Source organism: Ictalurus furcatus, chromosome 15 (genome assembly GCF_023375685.1).
Source record: "Ictalurus furcatus strain D&B chromosome 15, Billie_1.0, whole genome shotgun sequence".
Classification (NCBI taxonomy): Eukaryota; Metazoa; Chordata; class Actinopteri; order Siluriformes; family Ictaluridae; genus Ictalurus; species Ictalurus furcatus.
The window spans coordinates 20,854,980-20,876,662 of record NC_071269.1 but is presented as its reverse complement, the minus strand read 5'-3'; the positions used below and the strand labels follow the sequence as shown (position 1 = coordinate 20,876,662).

Sequence of the window (21,683 nt, the reverse complement as noted above, 5' to 3'; positions counted from 1 at the left end):
TCGTATTTTTTACGATTTGTTGCTAAAGTGATTCATTCGAGCGAGTCAATTGAGTCATTTATGTGAATTTGGAATCAATTGAGTGAATTTTTGATTGTTTGGTATGTTGATTGATTTGTTTATTATTGTTTAACTGAAAATGTTTACAAATTACTGATTTATATTTTGTTTTGAATGACATTTACGTCTTAAGGGAGTAATTTTACCATAGTTTATTTGAGTTTACTTAATTTGGGTTGTGATTTACCATATTTTCTAGATTTTTGTAATTTATTTATTTTGTTTTCTTATTACTAGTAGTAATACGTTTTGTTTTTGTTTTGTTTTTTTAACTTTCACATAATTCAGTCTGGTGCCAAATAAATACTTTAATCATTTTGGTTAAGAAAATTGACTATTGACTACATTTTATTGACTAAGGTGGATTATTTTTTATTTTTTATTTTATCAATGCAACATTTAGTATACATCCTATTATATTATTGTATAAGTTGTATCGATTGGAGGCACGCTGGTGCTAAAAGAACCATAATAATTAAGTGTAGACATAAAATAATTAAATGTATTGATATTTGTGACAGTAAGGGAATTTGTAGCTAAAAAGTCAACATCTACTCTCTGGGATTCCAGGTGAGCTCCCGTTGTGTTTATAGTGACAGTTTATGTCTGTTTTCCGTTAAAGTACCAGGTGGGTTACAGAGGCATTCCACAAGTATTGGTCAAAACAACAATTTGGAATGTCCTGGAAAAGAAAGAAACCACTGGTGTACTGAGCAACAGACACCGAATGGGTCGGCCAAGGAAAACAACAACAACTGATGACAAACATTGTAAGAGCTGTGATGAAATACCCAAAAACAACAGCCAGTGACATCACCAACAACCTCCACAGGGCAGGGGTGAAGGTATCACAATCCACCAAGACTTTGAGAGCAGAAATATACCACAAGATGCAAAACACTCATCAGCAGTAAGAATCAGAAAGCCAGATTGGAATTCAAAAGAAATACTGAGATGAGCCACAAAAGTTCTGGAACCAAGATTAACCTCTACCAAAGTAATGGAAAGGCCAAAGTGTGGAGAAAGAAAAGATCTGCTCATGATCCAAAACACACAGGCTCATCTGTGAGATATGGTGGAGGTAGTGTCATGGCTTGGGCTGGCAGGACTGCTTCTGGAACAGACTCACTAATCTTTATTTATGATGGAACTCATGATGGTAGAAGCAGAATGAATTTCATAAGTTTTACAGGAACATTTTGTCTGCCAATTTATAGAGAAATGTATCCATATTAATCAGGAGGAACTTTATCATGCTGCAAGACAATGATCCAAAACACGCTGCCAATTCACCAAAGAACTTTCTCAGGAGCAAAAAGTATAGGTTTTAAACTGACCAAGACAATCACCAGACCTTAACCCAACTGAGCAGCATTTCACCTCCTGAAGAGGAGACTGAAGGGAGAACCGAATATTGGAGGTTTCTGTTGACTCCTGTTGGTCTTGTAATGGTTTGTGATGATTAATAATGATACAATATTTTGATATTTTGATCCTAGATGGTTTGAATTGAGTTTAAAGTGTTTTGTGGTAGCGATCTTGTGGTAATATTCAGTGGTTTAATGAAGATTGATTTGAGATAATGGACCCTATATTTGCATGTCTACCAACGAGAAAATGCTGCTATAGTGCATTTGTGGTTATTAAGGTAGAACTGGCAACAATTCCATATGCAACAATACAAATAATGTAATTCTATACAGGACACATCCTGGACCTGTTACCACTCAAAAATGAGTGGACTCCATTGAGTGGAAACCATTTCCATGAGTGGAAACCATTACGGTGATCAGATAATATTGGGAAAATGTTTGCTGGAAATCATTAATAGTAAAGTGCATGTAGGCACAGGACAAAAAGAAGCACTTACAAAACACACAACCAGGCAACAATACTCACTCTTTATGCCAGTCGTAGATCTGGTGTATGTTGCCAAACACTATTTTATCTTTACCCTTCATGTCTTCTGGTACGCCTTTAGTGTTTATAGTGGCCATGTAGCCCTGTAAGAGATTACACAGACACGCCCTACACTGGTTATACAAAACACACATGTCCATATACATTGTACATAAATATACACGCAGTACATATTCAGTGAATGTTAAATATTGAGTGATATTATGCTTAATGCAAATACACAATAGTCACACTATACTATATTTATGAAGTTAAACACATAGGGCCGTATTCAGAGTTGAGTTAAGTGCACGTAGTGATGATTTAATACCGAAGTTGTGCACAACGGTATCTAAACCTCAGACATAACATTACTACAGACTTAAGCACACAGGGTGGAGTTTGAGTAAAACAGAGGTTTGTCTTAGTTACACACAATACTAGACTTGAACTTAAGCTCAGTTTTCTTATGCAATTTCAGTGCCACTGATTGATCATTTGCATAATCTGAATGGTGAGCCCAGAAAATTGAATTAAAGAGGTGCGCAACCCACCTCTGAAAACACACTCATTTTCCTCTGTTTCAAGAGTGGCATAACTTTTAATTCACCAGCTCTCGAATAGGGACCATAGAGAGGCCAAACATGGTTTTGAATTTTCAGTGCTCTTAACCTTAACAATGGCAAATATTGAATGGCAGCACATTATAAACAGTGTTCAGCTGACTCCTGTCATCCTTAAGCAAATATTTAGAAAAAAGGAACTTCAAATAGTGTATGAGAACGGAATACTGTACCAGAACCCCTCCTGGTGCACTACTAATTGTTTTCAAAAATACATTTAATGCTATTGTGAAACACAAATGAGTGTAAGGCTGTTCGGTATGCTTACAGGATACAGGATAATTAATATAAGCATGTGCCATAATACAGCATATTAAGATTTTGGCTTGTTATATATCCAACAGTGTTTCAAGACCTGTGAAAATGGTATAATTTTAAAAGTACATCAAGAACATGATTTAAAATCGTGTAATACAATGGTTCCTTCATTCCCAGCTTCTGTTAGCAATTAGCCCTGGCCCCTGCCAGAGCTACTCGTCTTTGCCCCTTTGCTTAAAAGCTAACTCATGTGACATACATAATTTCGGGGAAAAGACATTGGGGACGGCATGCGCTATAATTATTTTTTTTGCACTTTTTTCCTGTAGGATTTGGAATGCTGTCACTCACGTCTACTATGAGTCCTAGGTCAGCTACATATAGTTTCTCAGTCTCAATCAACTCTTCAAGGACATACCTGCAGAGAAAAGAAAGGGAGAAAGATGAGAAGTGTCTTCGTTTGCTGGATCTGAAAACAATTCTGCCACCAGTATGTTTCACCAAGTATTGATTCAGCATCACTTAATATCAGTTAAGCATGCCACACACAGTGCGACTAATGTATGAGGAAAGCTTAAACATAGTTAAGGGTTAAACAAAGTTAAAAACAAATTTGGAAATTTTCAAACCAAATTTCAACATATGCAAGAGGCTGAATGTGAACTAAATCAAGGGGGATGAGAATAATACTACAAATTACACCACAGCACTGTTAAATTCTCAAATTTGACTGGTCATTTTCTATTACAGTAGCTCTGGCAGTAGTTCCATCTGTAATTCAAAGCATATGTTTTTATTAACCCTTTCTAGCAGTACACTGGCATAAGTTTGTCGGAAGTTTGTTATAAGATTATTCAGGACACTGTTGGGTTTCTGTATGTAGAGTATCCTGACTGTGTTTAGCTGCTGGTGAACAGGGTGATGGGAAAAAATATAGCATTTAAACCTAGTAGGCTAGGTAAAAAAAAAAAAAGAAAAGAAATACTTCTGGAAAAACTCCTAATTCTTAAAGCCCTGAGTGTCTACTTTCATATGAGCCATTAATCACAACTGTGTGCTGAACACGGGCTCCCCCAAAATAAGTGGAATTCCATTTTTTGGGCCTCTGGTAAAATGAGCTTGTTGTTGTTTTCATAGAAACAAGGACTTGTATGGCATGCATTGCACAGAAACAGATTAGAAAAATATATAATGATTGATTTGAAGCTTCTTGGTAACGTGACAAGCTTAAAAGAAAAAAAGTAATGCTGGTTTGGGAACTGTTTACAGCTGCTATAACATCCATCCATCCATCCATCCGTCCATTTTCCATACCGCTTATCTTACACACGGTCACGGGGGAGGTTGGAGCCTATCCCAGGGAACTTGAGGCACAAGGTGGGAGACACCCTGGACAGGGTGCCAACCCATCACAGGGCACAATCGCTTACACATTCACGCACTACAGACAATTTGGAAACACCAATCAGCCTACAATGCATGTCTTTGGACTGGAGGAGGAAACCTGGGAAAATTGCTATGGAATTGCTTTGGGATGTTGGATGTTGGGATGTTGGCCTCATTGATGTGTCTCTGTGTGTTACATTGTGACATCAGCTAACACAAGACAAACTGTTGTACACAATCCTGTCACTTGTGATTGACCTAGTCTATACCTATTGTACTTTATATCAAATGTATAACAATCCTGTATGCCATGTTGACAACTTATAAATAGATTCTGCTGGGTTTTTAAAAAAAAAAAAAAAAACAGCTTTACAGTGTAATGTGAATTAAGGCATTTGATTTGTAAAAAAAAATAATTTCAAACCAACTAAGAGTTTAAAGAAGCTACAGACAGATTGAAACATCATGTGATAATAATACGGTGATAGGATACTTGGGTTACATGTTTATTACTTCATATGTACAGAGTTAAACATCTTCCCCTTAGCTTAACAGTAATGTAGAATTGATGTCATGTTCTAATTCTGGGTGGCACCATTACTATCTTTTTAGGGATCACAATATTTATGATTTCCTTTTTATGTTTTATTTAGATACCATATACGCCATAATACAGAGAATATTTTATTTCTTTAATTGTGGTACGACTTTGTGTTTTGTTCTGCTACTATGCTGACTTCATTGATCAGTTGTTGATGTAACTGATGACACTGAGACGGAGAAGTTCAGAGCAATATGATCTTTGACGGTGACTGTGTCACTTGGATAATAAAAACGTGTTGATTCTCGCTTGTTTAATTTAAGAACATATTTAATGTTTTAAAATTTGTAGATAGTGCTGCGCATTTATGCACAGTTATGTTCAGGGAGCATTCTGGCTAATGAAGTTTTCTGTGTTTTTATGTTTTTAATCTTATAATTCACAAGATTAAAAAAAAATAGTAAAATAAATGTTGACTGATCTTTAACTCTGACACATTACAAGCGCGTGAGCTTATTTTAAGCAGATATGCATTTGCAATATGTAGCAATATAATTGCAATCTGGTATTTTGGTCCATATCATGTTTCCCTAAATATACGTTCAGTTAGTCCTGGTGTGTGGGTTTCTGTTTGGTTTTTCATTTTCTCCTCTTGTGTTACAATCTTTTGTTTTTAACATAATTTAATGCCAAAACTTTTAACAACATACATCATATTCCTCCTCAAAAGATGCAGATGCTTCCCTGAATGCACAGTCCCTTGCATAATTATTCACCCCAATAACATTTCCACATTTTTCAGTGTTACAAAATGGAATAGAAATTAAGTTAAAAAATATAAAATAAAATAAAATTATTTTAAAAAAAATAAATAAATAAAAAGTTAATTAAACAGAAAAACAGGCCTTTGGTTGCATATGTATTCAGCCCCTGGGTCAATCCTTGGTAGAGTCATCTTTGTCTGCAATTACAGCTGCAAGTCATCTGCTATATGTCTCTATCATCCTTGCACACCTGCATCCTCATAGTTTTGACAATTGGATTGAGGTCTAGGCTTTGACTAGGCCATTCTACAACATTCAGGTTCTTGGTTTTGAACCACTTCACTGTAGCTTTTTCAGTATGCTTATGCTTGGTGTCTTCTTAGAAGGTGAAGCTCCATCCCATTCTCAAGCCTCACAGTTTTCTTCTAGGAATGCCCTGTATTTTTGGGTCCATCCCTTTTGTCCTCTTTCTACAATATGATGCTACCACCACTGTCAGGTAAGTTACTCAAAAAAAGTAATCCACTACAGATTGCTAATTACTACTTTAAAACTGTAATCTGATTACATTACTTATTACTGCATGTAAAAAGTAATCATAATACTAATTACTTTACTTTCAAGTTACTTTCAAACTTACAAAATACACTACAAAGTGAAACTCGTAGTTCTTTCAGTAATTATAGCGCACATAAATGTATGATATAATCAGAAAAAGTTGGATTTATCATAGAACTTGCCTCAGGTGTTGTCAATGTTTGTAGGAATACCAGACCGATAAAATATAAAACTTTTATAACTAGGCTAGTTTGGTGTCGCTAGCCAATAGGAAGCACAAGTAAGCTATCATTGTATGGGTTTAGCTGCTACAGTGCCATGCAGAGTACATTGTCTTTCCTTATGCTCTGATCATATCATGTTCACGTAAACTGGAACTCATATAGATATTTACACACCTTGTTTCCTGCTCAGCATCAGAGAATGTTACTGTTTCAGTTTCAAGCCCTTTACTGGTTTAAAAATAAATAAATAAAAATCGGCATATATCCATTTTTCCTCACACTGAGAGCTGTCAGCCAATAAGACACAAGTATTTCCACGTATTTTCCTCTAAACCCTGTCTGATTGGTCTCGCCTCTGTTCACGAAAGATATAAAATTACAACACCGCCGTCTTCTTTTACTGATGTTCAGTTACGTAGTGACAAAGCAAGTGCGAATTATTCAAGGATAAAAAAAAATAATCTTTGGGCCAACAGCCCCCAGTACCCAGGCCAGGTTACACCCCTGGCAGCCACGCAAAACGTGATTTATTTAAAAAAATTATTTTACTTAATATTGTTTTCTTAACAATAAATTTGAAACGCAAGAAACGCAATTTTATTGACATCAGTAACTGTAAACAAATTACATACATTTAAAATGTAATGCGTTACATTACTGCGTTATCAGAAAAAGTAATTAGATTACAGTAATGTGTTACACTCAACTCTGGCTTCCACCACCATGCTTCATGCGAGGATGGTGTTTTTAAGGTGATGAGCAATCACTTTTATGTTTTTATTTTTTGTATAGGTTCATGACAATTACTGTAAGTCCATCTTATTTCAAAGTTGTAACAATACAAATTGTGGAAGGGTTCAAGGTGTGTGAATATATATGCAAGACACTGTAAAGTAACTCCAAATTCCCAACTGGGGGTCTAATAATGTTTAAGGTTATGTTCTATAGACTCTAGACATACATGCTTTTCTCTAATGCACTCCTCCGCTCCTCTTCACTGTCCACAGTGACTGATGATTGGCTGGAAGTGTCATCCATCAACACAGAGCCATTGCCTTCTAGCTGCAGGTTACTGGGTTGGGGATTCTGTGGAGAAAAGAACTGATGATAGGTTTATGAAATATATTCAATACTTGGCGGAGAAAGAGCCGAGAAAGAGCAAAACTACTCTTGTAGTTTTGCTGTAATGGTGCAGGTTGTCTTGGTGACAGAAAAGGAACATTGAGACTGTGTTAGTGACAGTGACTGAATGATTAGAGGGATTAGCAAGCTTAGTCACTGCTACTACAGTATCTTACAGTTAGGATGTTGGTTGTACTCAGTGTGAAGTGGCTGGCCATTGTTCATGTTAATGATGAATAATGTGGAATTTGGTCCTGCCAGATTGTGTAATATGCTGTAGGAGAGGAAGTACAACAGTATGAAGTTCCTGTCTTTGTTGTTAATGCATATTTTGAAAGGTAAATTAAGGACAAAAGTGAGACAGCGTCATAAATCATACAATTTCCCTCAAAAAAAAACAACAATGAGAAATTAGAACATGAGATATACATGTAATGGGAATATGATGAATAGCTCGGGAATATGACAGAATTGTTATTCAAGAAATAAATCTTGTGTTGAAATGCAACAAAAAAGAAAACACAAACAGCTGCCTCTGTACTGGGTACAGAAAGATCCTTAATCAGTTGCCAAACATTCAGTCAATCTGCAGCCCTTCCATTTTCTCAGTTTGTATCTTTCTCTCTTGATAAATATTCATGAAGGACCAATACATCAATCTAATGTCTCTTTCCAGAACAACACCATCACCACACAAGACCTAAACACCACATGTTCATTACTGCATCGCTTGGTAAACTCAGAGCCAGTCTTAGTTTCAGCGAGAGCTGATTGCGGCTTTGGAGTCGCATAGCTTAATATGAAACACACTGAGATTCCTGTCCTGATCCTGTGATCGAGAGCACAGTTCTTCTCTGCGTCTCCAGGGCTCCAGCTCACTGCATTCTCTCTCTGTATTCATTTCACAGAGCTTTACAGACTGAGACCTCTGTCTTTCACAGCCTCCTCTTTAATGCCATAAAGACAGCAGGGTGAAGCAGTCAAGTCGTATTCACTTCTCCTCTTTACTTGAGTCGCTCCAATGACCGCAGGGGTGTGAAAGAGGTGCAGATTAAATAGACTTGGTCAGATGTGGAAGTCATATGTTTACTCTTCAAAGAAATGAAAAGGTATTTGAAATAAATCAAAACAGACCAACAGTCTCGAAGCATTTCTTCAGTGCGCAAAGGACAGAAACTTTTGGCATTAGGAAACTAGAATTGTGACTTTTATATTGGTTACATTCCAGTTCCAAATGAAACAGTTGTATGGTTTCGATGCTGATTGGTTATGCATACTGGCATCATACATTAAAAAAAGTCAAAGAAAGACAATTTGCTTTGTTGGTGCTATGCTTCTACCATCAAAATTCTGTGTTCCCAACCTGCACTAATGATTACGTTTAATTTCTTAAAAACCACATGGAGCAAAAGTATTTCTCCAGTAAAAAATGCAGCCAATGTGTTAATCCACACACTTCAACCATGATGGATATAGCAATGGCATGGTTGCATGCTGCCATCTTTCCAGTCATCACTGTGATGACTCCAGTTGTCTCTCCAGTTGGTGGAAAAATTAACTACAAGCAGAATCCCAAGATTGATTGGTTTCTACTGGGGCCAGTTCTTGTTTTTAAGGACCCGTTTACACGACAACATTTTCAACTAAAAACGGAAAACTTTTTATGCGGTTTGGCTGTTCATTTACACGGCAACGGCGTTTCGGGGCCTGAAAACGCAAACTTGAAAGTTTCAAAGTACAAGTTTTTGAAAACGATGCTGTTATCGTCTCCGCGTAAACATACAAAAACGAGATTCTGTAAAAACGATGACAACATGCGCACGCGTGTTACGTTTTCAATGCGAGACATTAATGGTGGACTACAGGACTGTTTGTGCCGCTCAAGATTTTGAGTTTATTGACGCTTCTCCAGCAAAGTGTAGATTTACTGCATCACTACTACGACCAGCGGAGACGCATTTGTTACATATGCCACATTATTAACCCATATCTACACCAACGAAGGGTATTCAAAATCTTATAATTAACTTTGTAACTGTCTGTTTTGGAGAATATCTGTATCCTTTTATTGCTAATAAAATATAGAAAGCAGAATGACTGCCAGTGTCTCACTATTTAGATTTTTTTCATTATCTAAAAATGATTCAGCTTTGTTAACAGAATTCTGACCTGGAGCACAAGAAAAGCTAAATGATGGGATTGAAGACAGAAAAATCTATTTCCACAATGAAAAATCCTTTATGCACATTTCATGTACAGTATCTCACAAAAGTGAGTACACCCCTCACATTTTTGTAAATATTTGACTATATATTTTAATGTGACAACACTGAAGAAATGACACTTTGCTACAATGTAAAGTAGTGAGTGTACAGCTTGTATAACAGTGTAAATTTGCTGTCCCCTCAAAATAACTCAACACACAGCCATTAATGTCTAAACCGCTGGCAACAAAAGTGAGTACACCCCTAAGTGAAAATGTCCAAATTGGGCCCAATTAGTCATTTTCCCTCCCTGGTGTCATGTGACTTGTTAGTGTTACAAGGTCTCAGGTGTGCATGGGGAGCAGGTATGTCAAATTTGGTGTCATCGCTCTCACACTCCCTCATACTGGTCACTGGAAGTTCAACATGGCACCTCATGGCAAAGAACTCTCTGAGGATCTGAAAAAAGAATTGTTGCTCTACATAAAGATGGCCTAGGCTATAAGAAGACTGCCAAGACCATGACACTGAGCTGCAGCACGGTGGCCAAGACCATACAGCGGTTTAACAGGACAGGTTCCACTCAGAACAGGCCTTGCCATGGTCGACCAAAGAAGTTGAGTGCACGTGCTCAGCGTCATATCCAGAGGTTGTCTCTGGGAAATAGACGTAGGACTGCTGCCAGCATTGCTGCAGAGGTTGAAGGGGTGGGGGGTCAGCCTGTCAGTGCTCAGACCATACGACGCACACTGCATCAGATTGGTCTGCATGGCTGTCGTCCCAGAAGGAAGCCTCTTCTAAAGTTGATGCACAAGAAAGCCCGCAAACAGTTTGCTGAAGACAAGCAGACTAAGGACATGGATTACTGGAACCATGTCCTGTGGTCTGATGAGACCAAGATAAACTTATTTGGTTCAGATGGTGTCAAACATGTGTGGCGGCAACCAGGTGAGGAGTACAAAGACAAGTGTGTCTTGCCTACAGTCAAGCAGGGTGGTGGGAGTGTCTTGGTCTGGGGCTGCATGAGTGCTGCCGGCACTGGGGAGCAGAGCATGATCCCCTCCCTTCAGAGACTGGGCCGCAGGGCAGTATTCCAGCATGATAATGACCCCAAATACACCTCCAAGATGACCATTGCCTTTCTAAAGAAGCTGAGGGTGAAGGTAACCTTATTGAGCATCTGTGGGGCATCCTCAAACGGAAGGTGGAGGAGCACAAGGTCTCTAACATCCACCAGCTCCGTGATGTCGTCATGGAGGAGTGGAAGAGGACTCCAGTGGCAACCTGTGAAGCTCTGGTGAACTCCATGCCCAAGAGGGTTAAGGTAGTGCTGGAAAATAATGGTGGCCACACAAAATATTGACCTTTTGGGCCCAATTTGGACATTTTCACTTAGGGGTGTACTCACTTTTGCTGCCAGCAGTTTAGACATTAATGGCTGTGTGTTGAGTTATTTTGAGGGGACAGCAAATTTACACTGTTGCACAAGCTGTACACTCACTATTTTACATCGTAGCAAAGTGTCATTTCTTCAGTCTTGTCACATGAAAAGATATAATCAAATATTTACAAAAATGTGAGGGGCGTACTCACTTTTGTGAGATATTGTACATTACATTATATTACATTAGGGACATCTCAGCATTTATTAACCAAGAAAAATAAGCCACATCTATGCTTGACAAGCGTGAGTTTTCACAATTCATTATGACAGTCAATAATTTTCCAAGTCTAACTATCGAGATTCTAAGTAACTCCACGTAGATCATAAACCATTGAAATTGTTTGAGAAATGTAAACATTATTGTACTTTTTATCCAGAAAATCCACAGCTCCCCTGTTTACTTGTATTTGTTTATAGGTCTTGCCCAGATCAAAATGGCAGACACGTTGACGTTGATGCTTATGTGCACAGGCGTGTAGTGTTTCTTTACAAAGTGATATCGCCAACTACTGGCCTGGCATGCATAATACAGCGGTTTTAGTCGTTTTCACGGATCCATGTGAACTGGGATCGTTTTGACGACGTTTGTCTGTACACGAAACTTTTCAAAAACGCAAATGATTAGCACATCGTTGTCGTGTACACGAGTGTATGGTTGTTAAACTTACTGTACTGTTTGTGTTCAGGAAGAATACACAGATGGACACGTGGGGATTTGCAAATATTATTTGTGCATGGGTGTGTGTCTGTGCATGCACCCATTTTTTTTTTTGCATATTTACAAAGGTACAAAAATATTTAACTTAAGTTCAGCTTATCCATGTGTTGAGTGCTGTGACATACTCAGAGGTGGAAAATACAGTGCTATTCCATTTTATTACTATTCTCAAGTATCACTGTAGGGGATCGATACTTTACCTGAGTAGTGAATGTTTATTTTTGTATTTATATTTTGACTATAATAGGTCGGTATTACTGTATAAGTGGAACAGCTGCACTCATGTTGTGCTTTAATGTCTGCATCTGTCCTGCTGTATTACACGGCACTGTGCTGTGTTTTGCAGTTTTGTATGTTCTGTGTGTTGCATTGAGTTGACCGCGCTGTGCTTTGGGCTCGAGGTTGCGCTCCCCTGCTTGGCTGACAGGTTTCCTGGCCGTACTCTTTGGCTCTGATCATTTCCAGATGTGCTCGAGCCGCATCCACAGGAGAGATCCCCCTTCGATCGCGTTCCCTCCTTTAATGCACGCCTTGTTTTTCTATCCAGAAGTCCACTTTCTTTTCCTGGGCGTTTAATAAAATTTTTTTTTTTAAAAACAAGATCGGGATTGTTGTGCCTTCTGCAGGAAATTATGCTCAAGTTAGATTCAGCACAGAGGGGCTGTTTCATCGTTTCACCATTATTTCTTTTTCCGCCTGGTAGCAGAATACTCGAGAGAACGAAATCTTCACTCTGCTAGAAAACCACAGACCGCATCTGTATGAAACTTCAAAATGCAAAGGCCGTGATAAAGCATGCTGTTTAAAACACTTAGAGGATCCTTCCATTTGAGAGAGGAGGGCTGGATTGCTGGAGCGATTATATGTTCATTCAGGAATTTTCCATTAGCCAACAAACAATAAACTCTCACAGGAACCCCAGGGTCTGAAGCAAAGAGGCAGGTGAAGAGAAAAATATCAGCCTTCAGCAAGGACAGTATGACACAACACACCGATTAGACCTAGTGTACTGAGAAGATGGGTAACGACTGAATGCAAGCAGCCCTGATTTCAGCAATTTACAGTAATAACAGAGAAATATGCATGAGTGCATGACCTAAAAGGGACTGACCCGATTACTTTAATCCACTGCTCTCTCTCTCTCTCTCTCTCTCTCTCTCTCTCTCTCTCTCTCTGTGTCAACTTGGTATATTCAACATTCTTAATGTGACTACCCGCAATGGAACGCCCAGATTTGATCCTTGGAAAAATAAATGGTCTAATGGCCATGACCGAGTACAGAGCACTGTGGGACACTGAATTGTAATTATGCCCTTATAGATTTTAATCCTCATGGAGATTTGCACTCTTTCTTAAGCTCCATACAAGGACAGAAGGGCAGGACAACAGCTGACCCCTACACACAGACTCTCACACACACACACACACACACACACACACACCTTACTACGTCATAACACAACTGATAACTGCACCGTGAAAGGGTTCTTTCTCAGCAGCGAAAGCCCAGAATGGTGCCCGTGTGGTACATTTACTGTCCACATGTTGCTAAAACAAAGGCATGATTGAGGCTGATACTGAGCATGGAGTAACTAATTAGTAGTTAGCTAATGTTACGAAGGTAAATTACAATTAATGTGGTACACTTCATCCCTCTGAAGTCACAATTAATTTTTGTAAAAATAAAAAAAGGATTATTTTTGTCCATAGCTCACAGATACCACAAGAGAAATCACAGACTCTAAACCCTACAGTCAACCCGACATTTGGTTTTGTATTGTGCTAATTAATTTTCCAACATTTTCGCAATTGCTTTTGCTTGAGCAATAGTTCCAGCAAGGTTTATATTAATGCACTCGTTCTAATATGTTATTGTTTCTATAGTAACAACTTTCTGTACACTGGGACTTGTATGGCAGATGTTCCTAATTAGAAAATGTGTGTGATCACTGATATGATGAATTTTTCTGTGAGGAGATGTTTATTTCGCATTTTTTGGAATGAGTCTAACGTGCCAGCACTTTGTAAAAGTCGGAGCGAAGATCTTCAGGACTTTGTTTTGGGTTTTTTTGTGGTTCATCAGTAACATGACAAGCTGCATTTTTGTCTTTTTAACTTCAAGAGAGAAAAAAAGAAAGGCTGGTGAGGGAACCACTGTTTATCGGTTCTATAATGTAAGTGCTAACAGAAACAACCTTGTTTTGTTTGGATGTTCCACAACAGTAAACTCAAAAAGGTACAATATGTGGTTCTGTAATACATTTTAAAAGTGGCAAATTGCTGTGGTAGAAGAGGAATCACTCACTTTGGGATGCCATGTTATCGGAAAATAACAGACTTCAGAGCGGTAACAGTGACTCTGCTTCGTGTCGAGCCGCATCACACCATTCTGTCATTGATCGTTTTCCCATAACAACACATGTCATGTTTGTACCATATTACATATTACTGTATATCCATACCATCCATTTTCCATAGCGCTTATACTACACAACGTCGCAGAGGAGCCTGGAGCCTATTCCAGGGAACTTGGTGCACAAGGTGGGGGACACCCTGGACGGGATGCCGACCCATCTCAGGGCACAATCACACGCCCATTCACACACTACAGACCATTTGGAAATGCCAGTCAGCCTATAGTGCATGTGTTTGGACCAGGAGAGGAAACTGGAGTACCTGGAGGAAACCCCTGAAGCGAAGCACAGGGAGAACATTCAAACTCTGCGCATACAGGGTGGAGGAAGCATTTGAACCCCCGACCCCAGAGGTGAGAGAGTCAAACCTCCTAACCACTAAGACACCATGCCCCGTATATATTACATATTACAGTTAATCATTTAAGAGCTTGTTGAATACATTTCTGGATGTTCTGATAGCTGAGACTGCACAAATGTTTGGCACTGTGATTCACGTGTCTGTAGGCCCAATCTATAACATATCCGATTAATGCCACTGTCACTAACAGTTTCCTCCAATTAAGCATGGCACATCATGTGACCTGTGCGGTAAAGACAGGGGTCTAAATCAGAATAACTGCCATTGCTTGTTTGTCTTTTTCAAGACGCTGGAGCTGCAGGTGTGAGAGGTGATAGATCAGGGAAAACTGTCATTCCTCTAAAATACACAGGGAGCACTGAGAGCAGCTAGATCAAGTGGAAGAGTATTTACAGTGACATTGTGTGTGACGCCTGGAGCTGTGTTTGTTTTCCCTTGACTCCAGCTTAAGTGTACAAAGATGTGTGGCCTTTGCATGTGTGTTTGTGTGTGTTTGATCAGTGAATGTTTTCACCTCTTGTCATCATTGCTTTAACAGGCAGCCTGGTTATAATGACCCAGGCTGTCCCATTTCTTCTGGTTTTTCTCACACACTGAAATCAAACATCCATCACTGCTACTGCAGACAGTGAAGTGACAGCCCCTTCCTCGTCCCTTTCTCTTTCTCTCTGCTCTTTTCTCCAAGAGGCTCAGTCCAAAAACGACACACTGATAACTGACTCACTCTCGCTCTCGCTCTTGCTCTCTCTCTCTCTCTCTCTCTCTCCAGACTTACCTGAGTTGGGTCCATTGAGGTGGACCCCTGAAGAAAATCACACTGGTGCCTGTGGGATTGTGGGCTTTCTGAGACATCTTCAGAGGCAGACAGACCATCCCTCCATTCCTACACACACCCACCCACACACACACACACACACACACACACACACACACACATCAGCCACATTAATTTACAGAACAATCTCTTTCTATAACGCCTCTTATAAATCTTTACAGTATATTCACAGAAGTTTCTGGATTTGCTATTAGATATCAGACAGCGGGATACAGGAGCTGAGTGCAATAAGACAGATGCAAAACACAAGGTAGTCCAGCAAGTCAACTGCTAACTCAGTGTGTGTCGACTCTCACTGTTTTATCACTGTAACACCTGTAGAGGTGTGTGTGGACTGTGTGTAAAACTGTGTGACGTTCAGGGTGTATGTTACATTAATATATCATATCATATCTTTGTTTACTCTTTGAATCTTTAATGTAGTATGTATTTATTATATGAGGGTCTTATATAGATGATATAGCTTAAGAGTCAAACAAAAACATTGCATGCAAAGAACAATAGCATTAGGGTTTAGTGTATAATACACTCATATGGGATTAATGGAAAATATACTGATATATGAGTATATTAGGCTATGGGAATGTACATATATTGTGTCTCTAACCAGGTCTTTGTCTGTGTTGGTGAAGATGGTGACACGGTCCTCCGGTGCCCTGCTATTGCCCAGCTCAGGGTTGCTCCTGCTAGGTGGAGGAGGGGCTTTGCCCTCCACTTTGCGTGTCGCTCTCTCCCCCTTGATCCCTCCGACTGACCCGACGCTCAGCTTTCGCACCGGGTTGGTCAGCCACTTCTTCAGTGTACTGACAGAGCGACGTGAGCCAGGCGAGTTTGGGGCAGAGCTGCCTGATGCCTGGGGAGGTAAAGAGGCCACCGACGTGGAGATACTGCCCTCACTACCCGCTGCAGAGTACGAATCTGCACACACACACACACACACACACACAGGGAAAGAGACAACAAGCATCTGAGAGGATGAGCAGAGAAGGGAAAACAAATAAGACTGCCTTGCATAAACATGGCTCAGTCATTCACACACAACCGCAAACCACCACACACAGCTGTGTGACACTAAACATGGGCATAAAGGAGCTACTGTTCAGCGTGTTTATGTGGCAGTAGTAGTGAGTGCGGGCTTACTGGCTCTGTGCCTTTAGAAATACAGTGGCAGCTGTTGTAAGTGCCAGAGTTAATGTAGTAAAAAGGTATTTCACTGATAAAACAGCCAACTGTCCTCATGTTGCTTGTTTAACACGATAAAGCTTTCAAGCTGACCAGCAGCGTGCTTCTATTTCTTTATAGAGACTGCAGCAATGTGGATTTCCCGTTCATGATAGATGAGGTATTAAAAACACATTTAAAACCATTTATTTATATATGGGGCTATATACACAAGGATAACGGTCGTGTTATCAAGTGTACACTAACACGTGGGTCGGACATAAAGTATATTAAATCGTTTAATTTAGAGCAGGGGTGTCAAACCTAGGCCTATAGCCTGCAGACCAGAACCAGCCCAATAAAGATCCTGATCTGACCAAATGAATTTAGAATCCGTGTCTTGTGAACCATTATGTAATTGAATTGAAATGAGAAGGAAAAAAACAACGTTTTTGTTATTTTTGTTTGTGTTTATGTTATACGATTTATATTGTTATAAAATTTGACTCTGTAAAAATGTCTGTTCCCAAAAGAGGTAGTTAAGTGTTCTTCTTCCTAAAAATGTTCTATTAATCCTCTCTGAGATAAATATATTCCCTGTCCAGCTGAAGCTGTGAGCACGCTGCTGGTGTCACAAGGACCCTGGGAAGTGAGCAAGGGGGGATGTGTACAGGAAGCACTCTTTAATCCTCACCCACAGGAAAGGATGCAAACTTTTTTGGGTTCTCACCACATCTATTTAGCTCCCTTCCACTCCCCTTCTCTTCGTCTACTCTGCCCCTTCCTACCCCGGTGCGACAGTTACATCCGGAGGACATTGTTCTTTACCCATACATGGCTTCCCACTAGCCTCAGGTGACATCTGACTCAGGATACAGTCAGGATAAATATTCTCTGTCTGCTTCCTGTGTCCTGAGGTCAAGCTGGGTCAAATACAGTGGCTAAAAAGACTATAAGTGCACTGCTCTTGTGCATGTCAGAGCAAACCTGTGATATCGCCGAAACCTCTGGATTTGAGAGTGGTTTATGGAGAAAGTGTCCCTGCTGTGAAAATCGATTATTCCATCTTCACACAATTTTCCAGTTATGACTTAAATACCATAATAAAGAGTGAATGGAATTTAGACGAATCTCAAGAGGAGGGATTACAAGTCCTGCTGCCAGCTGAGCAGAGGAGCAAATCCACTTTCTCACATCATAATACTGTGTGTTGGCTCAATAATGTGTGAATGAGGTGGTAGTGACCCTGCGTCTCTGTACACACAGTGAAAATGGAATTAGAGTACAGGATATTCACACGCAAAGCCATAACTATTTGGCACTGACGATTTATATAAAGTTTTGCACAAGTTAAGGTTTACGTTGGGGTTATAAGTTATATCATAAGTTCATTGATATAAAACTGAGCAAAATCCAACCACAATAGCCTCCTGCCTGATTTAATTCATACAAATATATATATTTTTTTTCATTAAAGCACCATTAATGTATGAGGAGCGAGTGAGATGAATCGCCGGTCCTTATTAAAGTAGGCTAGAGTAACAATAAAGTATAATTACTGTCCAGCTCCAGTGATAAGAGCAGCATCAGTCTGCAGTCCTCACAGACCAGCTCTTATGGAAACGTACTGAATCAAATTCAATGGAGTGGTGTGGCAATGAATGTTATCAAAATTCAAGGCCTGCACAGTGACTTAATGGAGTTTAGAACAATCTCCTATTGTTTATGATATCCTTCACCTCAGCCATTGTACACGTCAGAGTGTTTTAACACTCCTTTATTCATAACTTAGCCACTTCACATACAAAATAGTACAATACACTGAAATATATCATTCACTGTAGTGTGACCAAACGTTTGACTGATAGTGGAGATATTCAACAGTATGTGCTTCCTTGAGGTTCTACTTAGAACCCTCTGTGATAGGGACAATCAAAAAAACCCCAGATTTACCATTTAACTCTTTGGACCAGGGGCCAAATAATTTTCTGCCTGTTTCGGGGGTTCGGATTTTAATTTATTTGTGATGTCACACTCCACAGTAGTGGTTAATGGCTCATATGAAAATATACACTCAGGGTTTAAATGCTATAATTGTATTGTGGCAGTTGAATACAGTGTTTTACTATCAAAAAAGCTATCAAAAAGTATTTTACTATCAAAAAGTATCAATGTTATTGTGGAGAGGTGTGAATTGTTTGCCCAGCAGGAGGCTCACACCCCTCCCATTTCCCATCGTCCTGCTCACCAGCAGGTAAACTCAGAGTCATGATAGTCTACACACAGAAACCCAACAGTGTCCTGAGTAATCTTATAGCAGACTTGCAATGATAAAATAATTTGTCTGTGTATACTGATTGAAAACGTCCCATAAGTCCATTTCAATTCCATCGGCGCCAGTGTACTGCAAGAAAGGGTTATTTGACTACGTTTACATGGACAGCAGTAATCTAATTATTGACCTGACTCTGAATAAGACAATATTTTGATTAAGGTGTTTACATGAGTCGCTTTTAGAATACTCCTTTCATGTTCCTGTTTTACATGTTATAGAACATAGTTCGATTAACAGCACACGTCATTACGTCACCGCGCCGTCCGATGTTCCCTCCAGAATTTCACTTATCAACATACAGTTGGTCTTCGTTAAGGTACCGTATACAGTTTTGGGTGTATTTATTTAAATTTTTTACGAACACTTCAAGTGCAGGTAATTATTTGTCATGCTGTACATGCAAATAGACAACTGCTTGAAACCGTGGGCTGCGTCCCAAACCGCGTACTTACCGTCTATCTAGTAGCCGAGGTGCATGTATTTCTCCTACTACAGGCCTATAGTAGGCAAGTATGCAGTTTGGGATGCAGCCGTGCTCTCGTGTTTACCGTAAAACGGTTGAACACTGCCGTGTGTGTACGTGTCCTGTCGCAAAATGCGTTGAAAACTCTCACATGACGTTAATAATGTGATTAAGGTGTTTACATGTCTGTAATACATGTGGATAATGTGACTAAAACAGGAGTACTCCACATGTCTTAATTCGATTTGTGTTTACCTCGAGTATCACCTTAATCGGATTAAGGTAATTAAAAATTGCTATTTACATGGTAGTTTCTTAATCAGAGTATTGTCTTAATCAGGTTAATAGTGGATTATTGTTGTCCATGTAAACGCACTGAATGTATCTAACCCCAATAAGTGCCTGCTGCAAATTACCTACTTGCATATAATATTACTTTTGGGACACATACTTGTTTTATATGTTTTTGTATTACTTATTATATACATTATATTTGTATTACTACTTGTATTCAAATATAAATTATAAATGGCTTTGATAGACTTGATGGCCATATTTGTCAGGGATGTAGTTGGTGTGTTCTTGGATGTAGTAGTGTCTCTTCATGGTTCTGTCCTCTCTGCTTACATGTCCATTTAGTGAGCATTTTTCCATTTAGAGACCACAGAAACTGCTTTCAACTATGTTGTGTGCTGAACACCAAGCAGTGCAACAGAATCATACACAAGTGTGCACGGTATTTATTCTTGATTTTGTCTCTCTCGCACACACAGTTGGACAGAAGACATTCCTGGAACCCCAAACCCCCCCACCCCCCATGGTGCATTCTTGAGAGCATGTGTTTCAGTTCAGCAGCAGGAGCACCGTTTCAGTCACTCTTCTATAACTACAAAACATGGCACAATCTTTGTAAAGTGATCTAATATCAAGGGACAAATGTACAGCTTTAAAGATCAACAAATTTAGGTTAGGGGGAAGTCGGAGACACAGAAGTAGAGAGAGAAATGAGGACTCCAGACTGCTATAACTGTGTAATTGTGCTCGTTTAAGTGATCCACAAACATGATTACAGCTACAGTGAGTTATGGAGTTTTGAGGGAATGAGAAAATGAGAAAATCCTTCAGTGCGTGTGTTGTGGGAAGGTCACTGAAGCATGCGGCTGATTGGAAGATCAAACGAATCGGGACTACTTGTTCTAAGAATAAAGAGGAACACAGCTGGTGCTGGGGCTTTTTCATGCAGAGCACCAGTGCTGCAGAACAGCCAGTCGCTTTCAAACTGCAAACTAATGTTAAAGGAACAGTTTAAAAAATGGCATGCACACATTTTTCACTTGCACCAAATATAATCGATCCACCAAGAATTGTTTGGTGTCTGGTGTTTGAAAACTTTTCATTGCAGCAGTCACTCTTGATTTACGCTTATGCCTGGGTGCACCAAAAGTCATGATTTTGAAGACAACACTTTGATCAAATTTGCTAGATCCTTTGTTTATTAATGTCTCTCAGCACATAATATAGCTAGGCATATGTCTAGTGTGAACTTTATTTGATAGTTAGCAGTTCCTTCAATTACAAGCTGAAGAGACCACATCACTGTCCTTTGTTTTGTATTAGCTCATAAGTCCCAGTGTAATGCCAGTACGCCACTCAGAAACTCAGCAGACCCAAGGTAAGATCAAACGTGAGCTTTATATTTAGGCTCCTTTGGCACAGCAGTCAGTCAATAAAGTCAAACTTTTTGACTTGGCAGCTTTCCAGCTCACTTGTCATTGTCTGCTGTGATCTGTTCATGACTATATACACACACGCTCAGATCACTGCTCAGAGAATGACAACGAAACAGAGATCACAAACTGTTTAAATACAGCATCTATACACCTTCTTATAATGCATGGAATTACAGGGAAATTTCAAGATGTTCACTTTATATTTAAAGACTCTATATTACCTATAAATATATCCTAAAGCCCATGTGACACTAGAGAGGAACTAGATGGAGTTGAAGTAGATATTTATTGAAAACGTCCATTACTATTTAGCTACATTAGCCTCTTTTGGTGCAGAACTCAAGAAGAAAACATCAGACAGCAAACATCTTGGCTGATAATATACATTTGGGTTGAGGGGGGAAATTGTGCAAATTTGTTTTTCACTAAAGCATATCTTGATAAGATATCTAAGATCGTGGTGACTTAGTGGTTAGCATGTCTGCCTCGCACCTCCGGGTTGGGAGTTCAAATTCCATCTCCACCTCTACGTGCACAGAGCTTGCATGCTCTTCTTGTGCTTCGGAGGTGTCCTCGGGGTACT

At 39.4% G+C, this 21,683-nt stretch overlaps 1 protein-coding gene across 5 annotated transcripts in view; it reads right to left on the bottom strand.

Annotated features, from left to right (window-relative positions):
• arhgef25a (Rho guanine nucleotide exchange factor (GEF) 25a) overlaps positions 1-21,683 on the bottom strand; it is an 82,061-nt gene that overhangs the window by 21,028 nt on the left and 39,350 nt on the right. For all 5 annotated transcript variants that reach the window (XR_008387841.1, XM_053642538.1, XM_053642540.1 and 2 more), the window contains 5 exons: positions 16,019-16,329; positions 15,352-15,459; positions 7,275-7,399; positions 3,192-3,258; positions 1,960-2,063 (listed from right to left, as the gene is read on the bottom strand). Coding sequence is in view for 4 of the 5 variants with exons in the window: in XM_053642538.1 (XP_053498513.1) it covers positions 1,960-2,063; positions 3,192-3,258; positions 7,275-7,399; positions 15,352-15,459; positions 16,019-16,329 (715 nt within the window). In the remaining variant the exon portion in view is untranslated. The remainder of the gene's footprint in view (positions 1-1,959; positions 2,064-3,191; positions 3,259-7,274; positions 7,400-15,351; positions 15,460-16,018; positions 16,330-21,683) is intronic.